Raw genomic sequence first — 18,354 nt, 5'->3', positions numbered from 1 at the left:
GCAGTTTGGCTCCTTTTTGTTTCGCAAAAAATAAACAACTTGAAAAATAATTTTTTAAAATTGATCGCTTATATCCCTAAAAAATAATTAGTCAATTAAAAGTATTTTCATTATTGATAATAATTTATGTCTAAATATTTTTGTGGACGATTAAGATATTTTTTGTTTAATTATTTTTGTAAGCCATACAAACGATCATTGTTTGAAAAAGAATTTTTAAATCGTTCATTTTCTACGAAATAAAAGGAAACTCCGTTTATTATGAAATAGTTCTTTAAGTAAAAGTGATTTTACGTGGTTTACTTGAGTTTTACCGATGCTCATTACTCAGTCCAACATTAGAATAGCATATAGAGAAGGGTCCTGCTAGCATGACACCGTGACAATATAACGGTAGAATGCTATGCATAAGATCGGAGATGGGTCCTACTATGATTGCTATTTTTTTTTTTTCATTCATAGCACTTGTCGGTTGAGATTGCATCATTATTCTGTTATACTGTCATCCCTATAGAGAATACCATGTGCCAAAATTCAAACACATGATTGTAGCTATCGTATTTGAACCAACCCCTTACCCGATATTACTTTTTTTGTACCTTATTTTATACACAAATTTTTAGTGTTTACAAAATCATATTGAGATTGTTAAAATATATGACAAGCTGTCTATGATATAGTGTTACCTGGACGGACTTCGATACAATTAAAACTTTCAAAAGTATTGCCTAATAGTTTGCAATAGTTTATTTACATATTTCCATAATACTTAGGGTACGTTTGTTTCGTGGAGAATAGTTGATTTAAATAATTTTCCTAAGAATGATAGCTTGTATCGTTTACAAAAAATTAATGAGTGGAAAATATTTAATTGTTTGACGCAAACTATTGTCGACAATGAAAGTATCTCTTATTAGCTAACTATTTCAAATATGTTCATTTTTTTGCGAAATAAATAGGAGTCTTAATTAGGTTATAACTTAAACTATGTACATAGTCATTGCACCAGCTATCCGGTGTATGGATGTTCCCTTTACCAAGACAAAAATTTGACTCCATAAAGTGAAACTTTGAGCTCAAGACTCTTGTTAGAAATCCTCGTAAAAAATTTAAATTGTTAGATAGAAGCAGATGATATATTTATAAAGCGCAATCAAACTCAATAATCAAATCAATATGATCATAGTGTATTTTAAACACCTCAACTAGAGTGCAAATCGGAGGCATGTGGAATTGCAGAAGAGGGCCACACATGCGCGAAATCTCCTACTTGAAATTACAATTAAAAGAATAAGTTATCATATAACTTAAGATTAAATAAACATAAAAGATATGGAAATCTTGTGGACAAGCCAAATGTGACGTACTTTAATCACATGTAACTCTCATCCTCTTCATTTTATAAAGATTAAGGTGGTCTCTTTTCCAAGTAATCGTTCTATGTACAAACAAAAACAAGACTAAAGCGATTAAATAGAAAAGGACAGTGTCCCAATGATGTCATTACAGGTGGCATCGGCGCCGGCCCGGAGCTTTTGAATAAGAAATTTACTAATTGCAAGATAATTTTTTTTAATAATTTATTTATTTCAATTTGACTTTTATGTTCCCAAGAAAATCTAATACTGACCCACTTCCCAAGACGAGATCCCATATGCTGCTACAGCTTGTGTCGGGAGTGGATATAATTGACCAATGATCCTTGAGGCTGCAAGAGAAGCTTAGGCTCGACATTATGGTTGAACCTTGTACGATTCTCATGAAGCGAACCTGTGGAGATGCCGAGCAAACTGATTCTCACCACCGGACTATGGGTGGTGAAAAGGAAAGGAGCAGTTCCATTTAATCATTTGATCTTCCGAAATCATGCATACTGAATGTTTGTGAACACAAGAAGTTTTTGAGACCGAATTGAGGTTATCTTTGTGCTGATCTTGTTAAAGAGTACTTCACCCGCGCTAAAATATAGTCTTTAATGTACTGATAGCTCCCATGTTATGCACAATCGATATCTTGAAAATTTAAGTAATCCCAAATAAAATAAAAATAGCTCCTATGTTCACTAAAAGTCTTAAAATTTATCACGAAAGTACAATTGAATCCTAAAACTTGACAAATTGATAAAATCAAGTCCTTACATTAATACAATCAATCCGATTGAAGGAAAATACAGACAAGCCCAAATCTGGGTGGCCTCACTTGAGCCTATTGTCAGCCCGCCGGCCCCTCCGGCAATGGGCTGCGTGAGCGCCTTACACTCTGCCGTTCTTTTTCTTTTCCTTTTTTCTCAGTTTTATTTTTGAAAATAAAATGTTAACTTTTTTTTAAAATTTTTTAATATATTTTAATTTTTTTGAATAAATAACACCGACTAATGCCATGTATGAGAGAGAAACTAATTTAAAAATGATACGTTAGCATTTTTGTTAATTAAATTGACAATATCAAATTAACGGTATTAACGGAAGAACTTGATTCTACCTATTTGATAAGTTTTATGACTTGATTGCACTTTTTTAAAAATCTTAGGATTCAATTACACTTTGTTGACAAGTATTAGGACTTTTACTGCACATATCCCTTAAATATACTTAACAAGTGTCGAGAGAGTACTCATTCATACTCTCTTTTTCTAATGGCTTATTCTATTGGGGTTTATGTTGCCCCAACAATCCCTAGTGAAAACTTGATAGGCTATCGGCATCAATTTTTCTGATCAAACCCTCCTACCCATATAAAATATCGCCTACGCTGACATTCAACATGGGGCATGCCTGTGAATTTTTATTTTTATTTTATTTTTCCATTCGCCCGTCCGTTATGTATCAATGGCGGATGTCTGCCTAGGCAATATCTACCCACCTCGCAATTGGACATTCTTCGACATCATTTCATGATTAGATTTTCTGCTAAACGAACTTGATTGGGCATTTCATATAAGTAAAATGAATCGATTGGAAAAATTGACATTACATACGGGAATTGTTTTTGATACCAAAGAGGTTCCTAGTGTTGGTTGATCTTGGATCTCTCTTATCCCAAAAACTAACTCAAAAGATGAGTCATAAACTGACACTAGCCCTTTCTATAATCGATGTAGGATTACCCCAACGATATAGTTTGATGAAACTTTCCCTCACAGTCATAAACCGACACCAGCCCTTTCTACAATCGATGTAGGATTACCCCAACAATATAGTAACCTAGGCTTTGATACCAGTGTTGGGTGGTTTTGGACCTCTTTCATCCTAAAAGCTAGCTCAAAAGATGAAGCTTTCTCTCAAACTTATAGACCGACTACCAACCCCTTTTACAACCGATGTGGGATAACCCCACCATCACAACCCTTGCCAGTAGCCCCATTCCAGCCATTACAATAGAAAAGAAAAAGACAAGAAAAAAAGATAAAAAAGAATAAAAAAATTTAAAGAAATTTTCACGTCGGTGCTAACAAATCTACGTAGGATAGCAAGTGGACGGCCGGCGTCCATGCTATTAATTTCTGATCAAAATTGGCCGGATGGACTGAATTGACACAAATGTAAGATGTTTAGAAGTTAATTGACAAAAAAATAAAAGATTGATGATTGAATTAGCACAAATAAAATATGTTAATAAACTTTTTGATGATGTTCCCAAGATTTTGGGATAGTCCAATAAGACGACTAAATGAGGCCCATTGTGTGCCTATATGTATGCATCACAAAACTTACTGACATTCACTCTAAGGAGAGAGGAATATCGTAGCACGTGATTCGTATCACATATGCCTACATATCGACCTGGGCGATAGTGAGAGTTCGTTCTGTAATTATTGAAATTAATCCCTGAACTCCACTGTGAGAGTTCATAGAGGATATAAAACCTCTGATAGTACCCTCAAACATCCATGTTTCAAAATCTCAACCCTCGAGCTGCTACTTTAGCATGTTTTCTCGGGTCAAGAACGATCCGACCATCGGGACATGTTCGAAAAGCAAGTAGGTTAAGATGAAGTGAATCGAGCAAAGGACGGACGGTCCGTGTCAGAGCGGCACATGTCTTTACCGGCTAGCCGGTCATGCTTACCTTAAGTCGAATCGGCAAGATGGGTTGGAAGTGACTAGGAGTGGAGAACCCGTTGCGAGTGGACACCCATTGGAAAGTGGACGAAAGAGACCTGGAATAAGCAACCGAGGAATTGAAGGCGTTTGTCCGTGAGTTACGGCACTGGACCAGTTTCTTAAAGCGAGATTGACGGATCACATTCTTTTCCAACCACATTGAACGCGGGACCCCGTTCTTTTGTTCCTTCAAGCTGTCCCACCCTACCAATCAGTCAAAACAGTTCCATCATTCATTTATCTTCTTTTCTTCATGCAGCCATGTAGAATGATTCCATCTACGTCTTCACATATTAGCTGATTCGAAGCATCTTCTCCTGCCGATGCGTGTTCTGAAGCTTCAAATCCATGCTTGCGTTTTCCCCGTCCCGTGAAACGGAGATCTTTTAGCTGGATTCAACGAACTCAATTCCTATTCGTCCTCGAGCAAGCAAGTTGCTTCTTCAGTTCTTTGGACCAAACCAACTCCAGTCCGCAACTTGTCCGACCATCCAGTTGCAGAAGCGGGGTCAGTAGTGGCGGCGGAGCTTTCATTCATGGTAAGCTTCTTATTCAACAACTTGCACGCTATGTATACACTCCACCCGCAAGGAAAAGTTTCGACCTTCCTTCTCAATCTGGAACTCGATCACACATTGTCCAGACTGGAATCGAACGAATCTGAGCGGTGCATTCTGTGTTCTTAATGCTAATGGCCTGCGTCGTCGTGTTCTCCCCAATTGGGCGTCTGTTATCGACTAGCCAAAACTCCTTTTGGCTTTGATTTGTTTGACGAATTCGAACCTTCGTCCTCGAGCGAGCAAGTTGCGGGACCTATGAGCACGGCGATTGCGTCAAGTCCACAGTGTCGAGTGGGAGATGTTGGGTTTAATTTAGAATTGAAGTGCTCATAATTGGCTCGACCCAAGCCCAACGCACAAGTCCTTGAAGTTCCCTCGGTGAGAACAGTTATAAAAGAGAGATAACTTCTCTTTTTTCCACCGTCAAATTGTCAAAAATAGTTGCTAAACTTATTACATTTTTATCAATTTAGCTTGAAACCTTTTAATTTTGCTAATTGCATCCATCCGTCTTAAGTAGCCTGATTGGCTGACGTGGATAATTTTTAATTTTCCTTTTCTCTTTTTTTTTTCTTTTTTTTCTTCCCATTTTCCTCTAGCTGGTCGCTGAGCCTTGACAACCACCCAAATGAGAGGATTAGCATGCACCCAGAGGTGAGGGTCAGCATGTGAGCCTCGCGCACCCTTAACAACGCTCGACCTCACGGGGTCCTCGCCTCTAGCTAGTTGCCGAGGCCTGGCAATCAGCCGGAGGAAGAAGAGAAGGGAAAACGAGAAAGAAATAAAATAAAAAAAATTAATGAGAATTTATAAAAGTATATTGAAATATCATCAAAGATTGCTCACGTCAGTGTCGGCCATGCCATATAGGATGGCCGACGACCACGTCAACCATTTCCGAGCCAAAATTGGCTAGATGAACTCAATTTGCAAGTCATGAAAATATTTAGAATTCAATTGGTACAATTAAAATGTTTATGATTGAATTTGCAAAAATGCAATAAATTTACTACTTTTTGGATAATTTTTTCCCTTCTTTTCATACATATGCACATAAGATACGTGGAACTTTTTTTTTTTTTTTTGGGTAGACAAGAAGATACATGTTACTTATACCCGAGAAAGTGTGCGCTTGACTGTGAAAAAGGTAAGTGCTCGAGTGCACTGAGTACCGAGAGAGACGAACAAATCTCCGAAGTGCACAGATGCGGATCCAAGTGCGAGATTACACTTTCGAACGAGCGGGGACATAGCGAGCATTACGTGAAGCAATCTCCGTTCTTGAGATGTGAGGTCCGACCGTGGCGAAACCCAACCCGATCGAAAGCTCTACCGGACTTCGACTTCTCCTTTCGGTATCCGATAACAAAGATTGGCTCGGCTGTGGTTCTAGAGCCTATCTCAGTTTTATTAAAGTTTTGGTTTATTAACGGTTGTCTGAGCGTGTAGCCGAGAATGAAAGCAAAAAAGGCTTAGTTGGTACACATTCGTTCGTCTTTTCAAGTGCAGGGGGAGTAGCCCTCCCCCAAAGTAGCCCCGGACTAGATAATTCACTGAGAGTCCCAAAAGGTATCATCGACGGACTAGTTTAAAGCCTTAGCTGAGATCGGCAACAGAAAGGTAGCCGTTGTCCATAGGGGCCAATAAAGACGAAGGTCAATCAAAGGAAGGTTGCTTACTGCGACACTGGCACAAGAGATGAGTAAGAGCCAAACCGAGTGATAGACAAGACCAAGCGGTTATCAGATTTGTACCCTGAAGATTAGAGAATCAAGGCATAGAATCTCGGAGTACCAGAATTCACGTAATAACCGTAATTATTGGTTATCTCTTATATTCTGCTATCAATAGCCGAAAGACTTCATTTGAAGGCATCCACGATCAATAACACATCTCAATTTATTCAGCCATTTTACTTTATCAATTCTTTTCCAGAATTCTTTACCTTCCATTGTTCGATTTAGTTTGTAGTGTAGCGAGTTCGGTAAAATTCCTATTTGAGTCACCACACGACCCCGGTTCGAATTTTGAAAGACCGAAGAACCAAAGTTTTGGCCAAACATCTTTCGTCGATGAATACTTTCGGCCAAACAATATCACAGCTCTAAAAATTCTCGTAAGTTTCATAGAAAACAGCATTAGCATCATGATCAAGCCAAAGATTAAACACAGTAAGTTCATAGCTAATTTGAAGATGATTGAGGAGGCAGCCTTCCCTTCTTTGAGTTGATTTGATGCCCCGAATCAGGCTCTTGATCCCAATTGCCCGCAGATCCCCATACGCCCTTAGACACAGAGCATCCAAACATCAACACAGGCAACATCCACCAGGCATGGATCAGCATATGCAATATCTTGGAGATAGTCTGAAAGTTTGTTAAGTTATATAGTTCATCATTTTCGACCAGAAATTTAAGTTTCGCCCCCACTATTTTTTCTGAAATATACATGCTGCGGCATTGTGTACTCTATAATAGATGTTGGAATTAGCTCGGAATCTCTGCTTCAGACTTGTCACGCTAGAGTACGACGTGTGGTTCGATTCACTTTCAACGACCAACATGTCGGATTCATCCTCATATGTGATACTGAATGACCCGAAAATGGTCACAAGTAGAAATCAGTGATTTTCCCTGAGTAAAGCAATTTCATGTGTGTTTTATTTAACTTTTCTCGTGTTTTGGTCTCTTCGTATACTGCAAAAAGGGAAAAGAAAAGAAAAGTTTAGGTATGAATAAGATTTTAAAAGAGACGATGTTGATGCTAGTACCATTCAAATAGTTTGTTATCATGAAAAGAGATGATTTTTGGTCAAGTAAAAAAACAAAGTGAGTCTTGATTATGAAATGATGTGACTCTTAATTATGAAAAAGAAATAATTGTTGACAAGAAATTGATAATGGTTCATCTGAAAAGTGGCGAGGGATAAGGTGTCTATTCCCAAGAGATGTGCTAATTGGTTGTCTATGCATTGTAATAAATCATACATTGTTTATCACAGCTGTTCAAGGATCATAAGATAACAACAGTTCAAAACAACTTCTTTGTCATAACTCTAACTTCTTCCCTTTTTATACGCAAATTTCATAACACATTCAAGGGGAAACTCCAGGAGATAAAATGGGCAATTGTCGAACTAGTTTCTCAGCTACTTTGGTGTATGTTCAAGATGTGAATTTGTTCTAACCCGGCAACATCAATAGTGGGATAAATAATACCTTAAGAACAATGACCCTCTTCCGCATAAAAAATCTAACCGGTACTTTATTTTCATCAGCAATCAAATTTCCCCAACAAGTACAACCTAAAGCGACTTCTTGTTCCATGACTCCGAAAGCTTTATGTTAACGCCGTCTTTAAAACCTAGTGCAGGATTGCGGTAGACGTCTCCTATCTTGATTTCCGCCCACCTGTAAATAAGTAGACAGGAAAGAAGCTCATCAGACAACTGCCATGAGATCTCGGCCACATTTTCTTGCCAGTAATGACCGATAGATTTTGAAAACGACTTGAGAATTTGTCTACCTAAACTTTGTGACCAACACATGAAGAAATGCACATAAGAAGGCTCGAGCGTATTCTGCACCAACACATTGTCTCATTCCTCCACCAAAAGGCATAAAGTTCTTTGATATTGTGCCTGGATCAAGATCCTTGTATGCAATGGACATCAAGTTATGCCAAGAACACGGAAAAAAATTCAGCCATGAAGATGCATTGAAGAGAAAGATCAAGAAACATCTGCTAGCTTAGTTTCAAGTCACACACCTTCCAGCGCCAAGGGTTAAATTCAAGAGGATTCTCAAACACATCAGGATTCATATGCAGAGCGGTCAAAACTACCATGATCGGCCACCCTTTTGGGATCAGAAATCCTGCAAGTGCATAGTTGTGAGAGAATATTGCTAATTGATGTTTCAAAAGTGCGAACATCCGTTGAGACCACTCACCGTTCACTGGGATATCTCGAACTGCTCTTCGGAGCAGCCCTGGAGTAGCATTTGTCAGCCTGAGTATTTCATTTATTACCTGAAGTTTTTTTTTTTTTTCCAAAGAGTACTTTTACATGTTGGAACATGATTCTTCTTTGAAGTATAGAAGGCATAGATATAAAAACGCCTGCGAAGGGATTCTGTGTCACCTGCATCGTGAAAGTCATCGACTTGTATTCATCCCAACAAAGGGCAGTACTTTGCGCCTCTCTCTTTTCAAGGATCCATGTGTGTTCGGCCTACAATATGATCATCGGCATTATTGAACAATTTTTCAGAATATGACACAAAAGAAACTTTTGAGATATTGTAAGTTCATACATGTTAAGTAAATCTTCATACCCTTAATTCCTCTAGGACTGCTGGGGTCTCAGAAAGAAACTTGAAGATCATAGCCAGCGCTGTCGACATGGACTCAGAGCTAGCAAAGATGCCCCCAAGCATCATCCGAGCTATGAAATCCTCTGTCAGGAACTCCTGATCATGCATGCTGTCAATTGCCTGATCGAGAAAATCCACATTGCTTGTTTTCCTTGAATTGAGTCTTTCCCTCAGAATATCTTTGAGCATATCCATCATTTTCCTGTGTTCCTAGAGTGAAACGATGAATTGTCAGATCAAGATCCATGTATTTAGCTCAAAAGTCTTTTTGTTCATAGTCCATGTTTTCCGGCTCCTTGAAGCCTATTCTGTCATCCCCCTATAGCTGAAGGAAAAACACAGATATACTATTTTTTGAGCCATTTAGCTTGTAAAGTGGGCACTTAAACGCAATTTCTAATTTCTGGGGAAAATGAAATGGCGATTGAAATTTTCTTCTGATGAATAAGACTAAGAAAACATACGAGGTGTTGCAATTTTCAAGTACCTGTAGGCAACTACGGTATGCAGTGCCCGGGACATTCAAAGGAAAGGCCATAAGACCCCTTGAGATCCTGGTGAACCTCTCATTGGTAGTTTCTGAAGTCTTGCCAAAATCATAACTGAAAAGTTGCTTCCCCACGAAATCGAACATCATCTGAAAGATGGTCACATAAACAGAATGCACTTGTAACTTGTAAGCTCAATGAGAAAATTTCAATGGTGTAAACTCTAAAGAAAACCTATCCCAAATGGACAAACTAGAATTTTACAGCAGAAACAGCTTGTTTCACTTCGATGCACGGTTGGCTCGACCACTTTCTTAAGCATCTCTCAACCATTTCCTCTATTTGCTGAAGCAGCTTTTCTCTAAGGATGTCGGAGCCAAAGTGATTCAGAAAGATTCTTCTTATGTACTTGTGAACGAGACCAACTCTTGTCATCCGGGATTCACCCTCCATAGCAAATAGCTTAGCATAGGTGTCAAAGTACCACATTTCAACTAGCCTTCCTTCTTGCTGAAGGATGTGCTTGTTAAATTCAGGATCTACCGAAACAATAATAGGCCGACCCGCTATACTGGTTCGGAATATCGGCCCATACCTGAAAACAGAATAAATTGATTATCCAATTAATTCTTTCAGGCAGCGGGAGAATCGTTTCCTTTATGGCAGTACGTAATTTTTCATCGATGATCTAAAGGCTAACGGCCAAACTCCCTTAAGCAAACATCGTTGAAAGATTTTAAGAATGGATACCTTTGCATTTTCATCGTTCAATCTTCCCAAAATCCATCTTTTTGTTTCCTCATATTCAACTTAAAATGAAATTCGAATGGTCGTTATGATTTTAGCCTCAACATGGAAAAATTTCTGTAGTTCATGAACCAAAGAAAGTTACCAGCAGAAAACTAAACTGAACCTGACAGATCAAAAACATGGAGTACTCATTTCGCAAGTTGTTTACCTAGTTGAACAGATAATCGTTTACTGCAACCCCATACCGTTACAACTCGACACCCGCATGATATGCAGAATGAGGTTGAATCCCAAGCCAAGCCAATCAGATTTTCAAGTGTCAACCCATACGAGACCAAATTAATAAGAACCATATTTCATCCACCCGTGTTTGAAATGCTACAAAACATTAACGAGGTTACCTCTGAGCTCTCTTTCTGATGAAAGGATGAAGATCAAGAGAGTAACTGGGAGTCAAGAGCTCAGGAGTCTCCCCAATGAGAGGCAAACCCATCGAACCTGGAGGCAAAACTCCATTGCATTTGGGGTTCCTCCACTTGTAGACCCAGCAAAAATAATACAATAAAGCCGCTGTCGCAACGCACACAGAAAGAGCCCACATTTTCTTTTTTTGTTGGGTTTCTCTTCAGGTTTGCGACTCTTCTAAGCGTGCAAAGAGACCATATTTATAGATGTCCAACATGTGCATGATCAATGAAACAGACACCTACTCTTGGAGCAGATTCCTTGTCTTGACTATTTGAATTATTGCGCACCATCGTAAGTGTTCATTCATGTCTAAGGAAGATGTCATCCATACGGAGTGGGTTTAGTCAAGTTCCCCCAAATGGAATTTTCTTGGTTCAGCAGAAGTGATTCCTTGTACGCCTAAAAACTTCCAATGAGCATGTGGACTTTCCTTTGATCGCAATACGCGACATGGCACGGCACATCTACACATCATTTCTCGAAAAATAGAAGATTCTGACACATTGGGACACATTGTATATTAAATGTAAATTTTATTTATACATGATAAATTATCAAGTGTATATAAAAATATCAGCAAAAGGATACCTCAAGTATTAATATTTGTGTACAGTACTAATTTTGATGCAAATTTTTTTCATCACTTAAGTGCCAATTTTTTTGCAAAACGATTATTTCATTGCCAACTCCGATGAGGTAGCTGAAACTTCTCATTGTTGCCACTAAAATGATTATTTTTTCTCCGACTTGGCACTTAAGTGATCCCAAAAAAATATTGGCAACAAAGTAAACACCGTCCACATGTATATGCACTTGAAGTGTCCTTACGCCTAAAAATATCAATGGTGAGTTTCTTCTTCTTTTGTTAGGGAATCACTATTAGGTTTTTCTAGGGTTAGCTAGATATATTAATTTTGGATAACTGGGTATATGACTTAAATATGTATCTTTCTGATAGATTTATATTTTGATTCCTAATCTATTGAAAATTCTTAAAATTGACCATGCTTATCGAAATGGCTTGTCGGGATGCTGGATTTCCGCTTTGCTGGCTTGTTTAAAGCGCTGATCACGTGTTGGTCACATGTCGGAGAGTCTCGGAGTGTCGGAGAGGGTCCGACACGACACATAGGCCCCCTGGAGAGTATCGGTCCATCCGAGCTTTTTCACACTAAAATAATTTCTTGGTTCAGCAGAAGAAATGCCTTGTACGTGTAAAACTTCCAATGAGCATGTAGACTTTTCTGTGGTCTCCATTTTCCTCACTGAAACAGCAAGATTTACACCCCAAAAAAAAAAAAAAAAAAATTGCATTTTATCGTCGCCAGATGGGCATGAAATGTAGCACTGTACATTCGAGTCCTCCTTTTCTTACTTGCATTCCAGACCTTCCATGAACCAAGCCAAAAAAAAAAAAAAACTAGTTTTGGTTTTTCTACCCTGTTTCAAAAGAGGGAATATCCTTGTAGCATCATACTGTGAGCATACATTTATAACTATTTCCAAACTGAGGTTATGAAAATTCAGGGTCAGACTAGAAATAAAACGTGGAAACTTCCAAATTCGTGAATGAGTCATAAGGCACAAGAAACATGCCTAGTCACAACTTGACTCATTAAGTGTTCGATTCTGTCTGTGTCTTAATTCAACCACAACAACTGCACTCGCTTAGTGAGACGGTCAAGTGCTTGTGCGATGGCCGACAAGATGCTCACAATGTTAAACCCGTTTAGGAAAACATGTCTTTTGAAGGCAAACATTTGCCACATGCAGCGGATAATGAAGTTGTAAACCCCCCTCAGGTACCAAAACTGGAGAAACATGTAGAAACTGAGGTGAGCTGGAGAAGCGATTTGCGGAAACAATTTCCATTTAGAAATAGTTTTTTTACATTTCTATTCCCTGGACGAGCTTCTAAGCAGAAGAACGGGTTTAGTAAATGCGTAAAATTTTATATTCCTAGAAAAGAAAAAAGAACAGAAATACGTTTGGTATGATCCTAAAAATTTCTACTCTCAAATTTTTTATTTAATGATAACAATGTTAGTGGAGACTTACAATTCATGTTTGGATAAAACTAGATTTTTGTAAGGATTTAACTGATCAAAATATTTTAAGATGGCCTCAGAAAATCCAATGTATAGCTAGTAGGGGTGTCAAAAATACCGTAGTCGGCCCTACTTGACCAGAAATTTTCAAGGTTTTTCGATTCAAGTAGGGTTGGGTTTTTGGATTTTTTTTTTAGAATTCTGAAAAAACACTATAATTAATGAGAAGTTAATATTTAAAGATTCAATCCAAAAATTAATAATATATGACTTTGCCCTCCTCGTCGACTCCCACCACACCCACCTTCGATAATCCAAAAAATATGACTTAATAAAAAGTGTTAACATGATTCATACGTAGATACAAAGCATTCGAATACAAATTTAAATGTTTTTCCATTGTTGCCAATTCTTTCATGTTGCATACGAACTTTTTGGAGCATCATTTGTAAAATGTATCAGAGGGTGTTGAAAGCAAAATCTTAACGCAGAAATTAAAAAGAAATCAAATTGACTGTTTTGATCTATCTTGACATTATGTTAATGACAAGTGTACCAAGGAAGCCAGAAGTATAAATGGTCTTATGTTAAATAAAAAAAAAAAACAAACCCCCACCCGAAACTGGCCCGGCCTAATGACTTAGGTATATGCAGGTTCGGTTGAGTTATGCTAAGCTCGTTTCCCTAAAATGGGCTTGGTTCTCTTTTTGTTTCCGGGAACAAAAAAGTAGATTTTTTTTACTTCTTATTTTTGTTCCAAATCTATTTCTTGGTCACTGATCTATTCCGGTGAATAGACAAATCAACTGATGTACACAAACAAACTTCTAGACTTTTGCTGTTTCGGGGAACAAAAGAATAGAGAAAAGAGAAACAGAAATATTACCAAATAGGCCCCTACTTGAAAATTTCAGAAATCACATATACCTGATTCCTCACCTGTTTATGTGGTTGGGAAAAGTCTTAGTTCATTGTTTCGATCTGAAGTTAAGTTGCTAATTTTTCTAAAATGGACATGTCTCATTGTCTACGATATGATAGGTATTGGAATTAGCTCGGAATCTCGGCTTCAGACTTTGTCATGCTAGAGTAAGACGTGCTGGTTCGATTCACTTTCAACGACCACCATGTCGGATTCTTCCTTGAATTCTATTACTGAATGACCCGAAAATGGTAATCGGCAGAAATCATCGATTTTCCCTGAAGCTTAATTATAGAGAAGCAAATTCTTATGTGCTTTTTATTTAACCTTTCTCATGTTTTGATCTCCTCGTACACCACAAAAAGGAAAAAAGAAAAGCTTAGATGTGCATAGGATCTGAAAGCCGGGAATCTTGAATTAAGATCGACACTCAGATCATGTTGATGCTAGTACAACCTATAACGACTCCATGAACTCCGAAAGCTTTACGTTGACGCCGTCTTTAAAATTTAGTATAGGATTGCGGTAGACATCTCCAATCTTGATTTCCGCCCACCTGTAAATAAGTAGACAGGAAAGAAGCTCATCAGACAACTGCCATGAGATCTCGGCCACATTTTCTTGCCAGAGAGAACCGATAGATTCTGCAAAGGATTGAGAATTTGTCTACCTAAACTTTGTGACCAACACATGAAGAAATGCACATAAGAAAGCTCGAGTGTATTCTGCACCAACACATTGTCTCATTCCTCCACCAAAAGGCATAAAGTTCTTTGATATCGTGCCCGAATCAAGATCCTGGTATGCAATGGACATCAAGTTATGCCAAGAACACGGAAAAGAATTCAGCCATGAAGACGTATTGAAGAGAAAGATCAGGAAACATCTGCTAGCTTAGTTTCACGTTGCGCACCTTCCAGCGCCAAGGGTTAAATTCAAGAGGGTTCTTAAACACATCATGATTCGTATGAAGAGCAGTCGTGACTACAATGATCGGCCACCCTTTTGGGATCATAAATCCTGCAAGTTCATAGTTTGTGAGATCATTTTGCTGACTAGTGTTTCAAAAGTGCGAACGTCCATCGAGACCACTCACCGTTCACTGGGATATCTCGCACTGCTCTTCGGAGTTGCCCTGGAGCAGCATTTGCCAGCCTGAGTGTTTCATTTACTACCTGAAGTTATTTTCCAAAGAGTACTTTTACATGTTGGAACATGATTCTTCTTTGAAGCATATAAGGCATAGATATGAGAACCCCTGTGAAGGGATTCGGCGTCACCTGCATCGTGAAAGTCATCGACTTGTATTCATCCCAACAAAGTGCAGTACTTTGCCCCTCTCTCCTTTCAAGGATCCGTGCGTGCTCGGCCTATAATGCAATCATTGCCATTATTGAACAATTTTTGAGATATTGTAAGTTCAAACATGTTAAGTAAACCTTCATACTCTTAATTCATCTAGGACGGCTGGGGTCTCAGAAAGTAACTTGATGATCATAGCCAGCATTGACGAAATAGACTCAGCGCTGGCAAAGATGGCTGCAAACATCATCTGAACTATGAAATCCTCTGTCAGGAACTCCTGATTGTGCATGCTGTCGATTGCCTGACTGAGAAAATCCACATTGCTTGTTTTCCTTGAATTGAGTCGCTTCCTCAGAATATCTTTGAGCATATCAATCAATTTCCTGTGGTCCTAGAGGGAAAGATGAATTGTCCAAAAGATCATGATCCATGTGTTTAGCTCAATTTTTTTTTTTTTTTTGTTTCCCAGGTTTGCCTTAAACTAATTTACCAATTCACAGTCCATGTTTTTCAACTCCCTGAAGCCTATTCTCTCATTTCTCTAAAGCTGAAGGAAAAACTCAAACATTCTATTTGAACCATTTAGCTTATAAAGTTGGCACTAAATGGACCTTCTAATTTCAGGAGAAAATGAAATGAGCGATTGAGATTTTCTTCTGACGAAAACATCTAAGAAAACAGAAGAGGTGTTGCAATTGTCAAGTACCTTCAGGCACCTACGGTATGCAGTACCCGGGACATCCAAAGGAAAGGCCATGAAACCTCTTGAGAACCTGGTGAACCTCTCATGGGTAGTGTCTGAAGTCTTGCCAGAATCATAACTGAAAAGTTGCTTCCCCACGAAATCGAACATCATCTGAAAGATGGTCACATAAACAAAATGCACTTTTAAGCTCAATGGGAAAATTTCAATGTTGTGAACTCTGAAGAAGACATATCCCAAATGGATAAACTAGAATTTTACAGCAGAAGCAGCTTGTTTCACTTCAATGCACGGTTGGCTCGACCACTTTCTTAAGCATCTCTCAACCATTTCCTCTATTTGCTGAAGCAGCTTTTCTCTAAGGATGTCGGAGCCAAAGTGATTCAGAAAGATCCTTCTTATGTACTTGTGAACAAGACCAACTCTGGTCATCCGTGATTCACCCTCCATTGCAAATAGCTTAGCAAAGATGTCAAAGTACCACATTTCAACTAGCCTTCCTTCTTGCTGAAGGATGTGGTTATTAAAGTCAGGGTCTACTGAAACAATGAGAGGCCGACCTGCTAAATGTGTTCGGAATATTGGCCCATACCTGAAAACAGAACACAGTGGTTATCCTATTAATTCTTTCACGAAGCGGGAGAATTGTTTCCTTTTTGGCAGTATGTAAATTTTTCATCAATGATCTAAAGGCTAAAGGTCAAACTCCCTTAAGCAAACATCGTTGAAAGAGTTTAAGAGTGGATACCTGCGCTTTTTCATCATTCAACCTTCCCAAAATCCATCTTTTTGTTTCCTTATATTCAACTTAAAATGATATCGAATGGTCGTTATGATTTTGGCCTCAACATGGAAAAATTTCTGTAGTTCATGAACCAAAGAATGTTACCAGTGGAAAACCTGACTGAACCTGACAGATCAAAAACATGGAGCACTCCGTTTCGCAAGTTTTTTATGTAGGTGAACAGATAATCGTTTACTGCAACACCATACCGTCACAACTCGACACCCGCATGATATGCAGAATGAGGTTGAATCCCGAGCCAAGCCAATCGGATTTTCAAGTGTCAACCCATACAAGACCAAATTAATAAGGACCATATTTCATCCATCCGTGTTTGAAATGCTACAAAACATTAACGAGGTTACCTCTGAGCTCTTTTTCTGATGAAAGGATGAAGATCAAGAGAGTAACTGGGAATCAAGAGCTCAAGAGTCTCCCCAATGAGAGGCAAACCCATCGAACCTGGAGGCAAAACTCCATTGTATTTGGGGTTCCTCCACTTGTAGACCCAGCGAACATAATACAATAAAGCCACTGTCGCAACACACAGAGAAAGAACCCACATTTTTTTTTCTCTTCAAGTTTGCGACTCTTCTAATCGTGCATAGAGACCATATTTATAGATGCCCAACATGTGCATGATCAATGAAACAGACCCCTACTCTTGAAGCGGATTCCTTGTCTTGACTATTTGAATTATTGCGCACCATCGTAAGTGTTCATTCATGTCTGAGGAAGATGTCATCCATACGTAATGGGTTTAGTAAAGTTCCCCCCAATGGAGTTCTCTTGGTTCAGCAGAAGTGATTCCTTGTACGCCTAACAACTTCCAATGAGCATGTGGACTTTCCTCTGTTCGCCCTTTTCACAATGAAATAATTTATTGATTCAGCAGAAGAAATGCCTTGTACGTCTAAAACTTCCAATGAGCATACAGACTTTTCTGTGTTCGCCATTTTCCTCACTGAAACAGCAAGATTTACACCAAAAAAAGAAAAATTTTGCATTTGATCATCGCCAGATGGGCATGAAATGTAGCACTGTACATTCGAGTCCTCTTTTTCTTACTTGCATTCCGGACCTTCCATGAACCAAGCCAAAAATAAAAACTAGTTTCGGTTTTTCTCCCCTGTTTCAAAGAGGGAATATCCTTGCAGCAGTATACTATGAACATATATTCGTAACAATTTTCCAAACTGAGGTTATGAAAATTCACGGTCGGACTCAAAATATAACGTGGAAACTTCCAAATTCGTGAATGAGTCATAGGCACAAGAAACATGCCTAGTCACACCTTGATTTCATTAAGTGTTCGATTCTGTCTCTGTCTTAATTCAACCACCACAACTAGCACTCGCTTAGTGAGACGGTTAAGTGCTTGTGCGATGGCCGACAAGACGCTCAGAGTGTTACACCCTTTTAGGAAGACATGTCTTTTGAAGGCAAACATTTGCCACATTCAGCGAATAATGAAGTTGTCAGATCATTTTGCTGTAGTGTTTCAAAAGTGCGAACGTCCATGGAGACCACTCACCGTTCACTGGGATATCTCGCACTGCTCTTCGGAGTAGCCCTGGAGCAGCATTTCCCAGCCTGAGTGTTTCATTTACTACCTGAAGTTATTTTCCAAAGTGTACTTTTACATGTTGGAACATGATTCTTCTTTGAAGCATAGAAGGCATAGATATGATAATTTTGGCTTCACACGCCATCAAAAACTTCCAATGAGCACGTAGACTTTTCTGTGTTCGCCATTTTCCTCACTGAAACAGCAAGATTTACACCAAAAAACAAACGAATTTTGCATTTGATCATCGCCAGATGGGCATGAAATGTAGCACTGTGCATTC

At 38.7% G+C, this 18,354-nt stretch overlaps 1 protein-coding gene across 1 annotated transcript; it reads right to left on the bottom strand.

Annotated features, from left to right (window-relative positions):
- Positions 1 to 7,728: 7,728 nt before the first annotated feature.
- Positions 7,729 to 17,069, bottom strand: LOC115726946 (cucurbitadienol 11-hydroxylase-like). Its single transcript, XM_048279631.1, has 18 exons — positions 16,870 to 17,069; positions 15,982 to 16,312; positions 15,724 to 15,873; positions 15,508 to 15,558; positions 15,160 to 15,408; positions 14,993 to 15,082; positions 14,809 to 14,887; positions 14,626 to 14,732; positions 14,383 to 14,510; positions 14,176 to 14,268; positions 9,789 to 10,119; positions 9,524 to 9,673; positions 8,998 to 9,246; positions 8,805 to 8,894; positions 8,614 to 8,692; positions 8,432 to 8,538; positions 8,189 to 8,316; positions 7,729 to 8,073 (listed from the first exon to the last, which is right to left on the bottom strand). The coding sequence occupies exons 1-18, from the start codon at positions 17,067 to 17,069 to the stop codon at positions 7,968 to 7,970; spliced, it is 2,718 nt and encodes a 905-aa protein (XP_048135588.1). The 3' UTR covers positions 7,729 to 7,967.
- Between the last annotated feature and the right edge of the window lie 1,285 nt (positions 17,070 to 18,354).

This window comes from Rhodamnia argentea, chromosome 5 (genome assembly GCF_020921035.1).
Source record: "Rhodamnia argentea isolate NSW1041297 chromosome 5, ASM2092103v1, whole genome shotgun sequence".
Classification (NCBI taxonomy): domain Eukaryota; kingdom Viridiplantae; phylum Streptophyta; class Magnoliopsida; order Myrtales; family Myrtaceae; genus Rhodamnia; species Rhodamnia argentea.
Note: the sequence above shows the minus strand (reverse complement) of the source record. Positions and strands in the feature narration are given on the sequence as shown.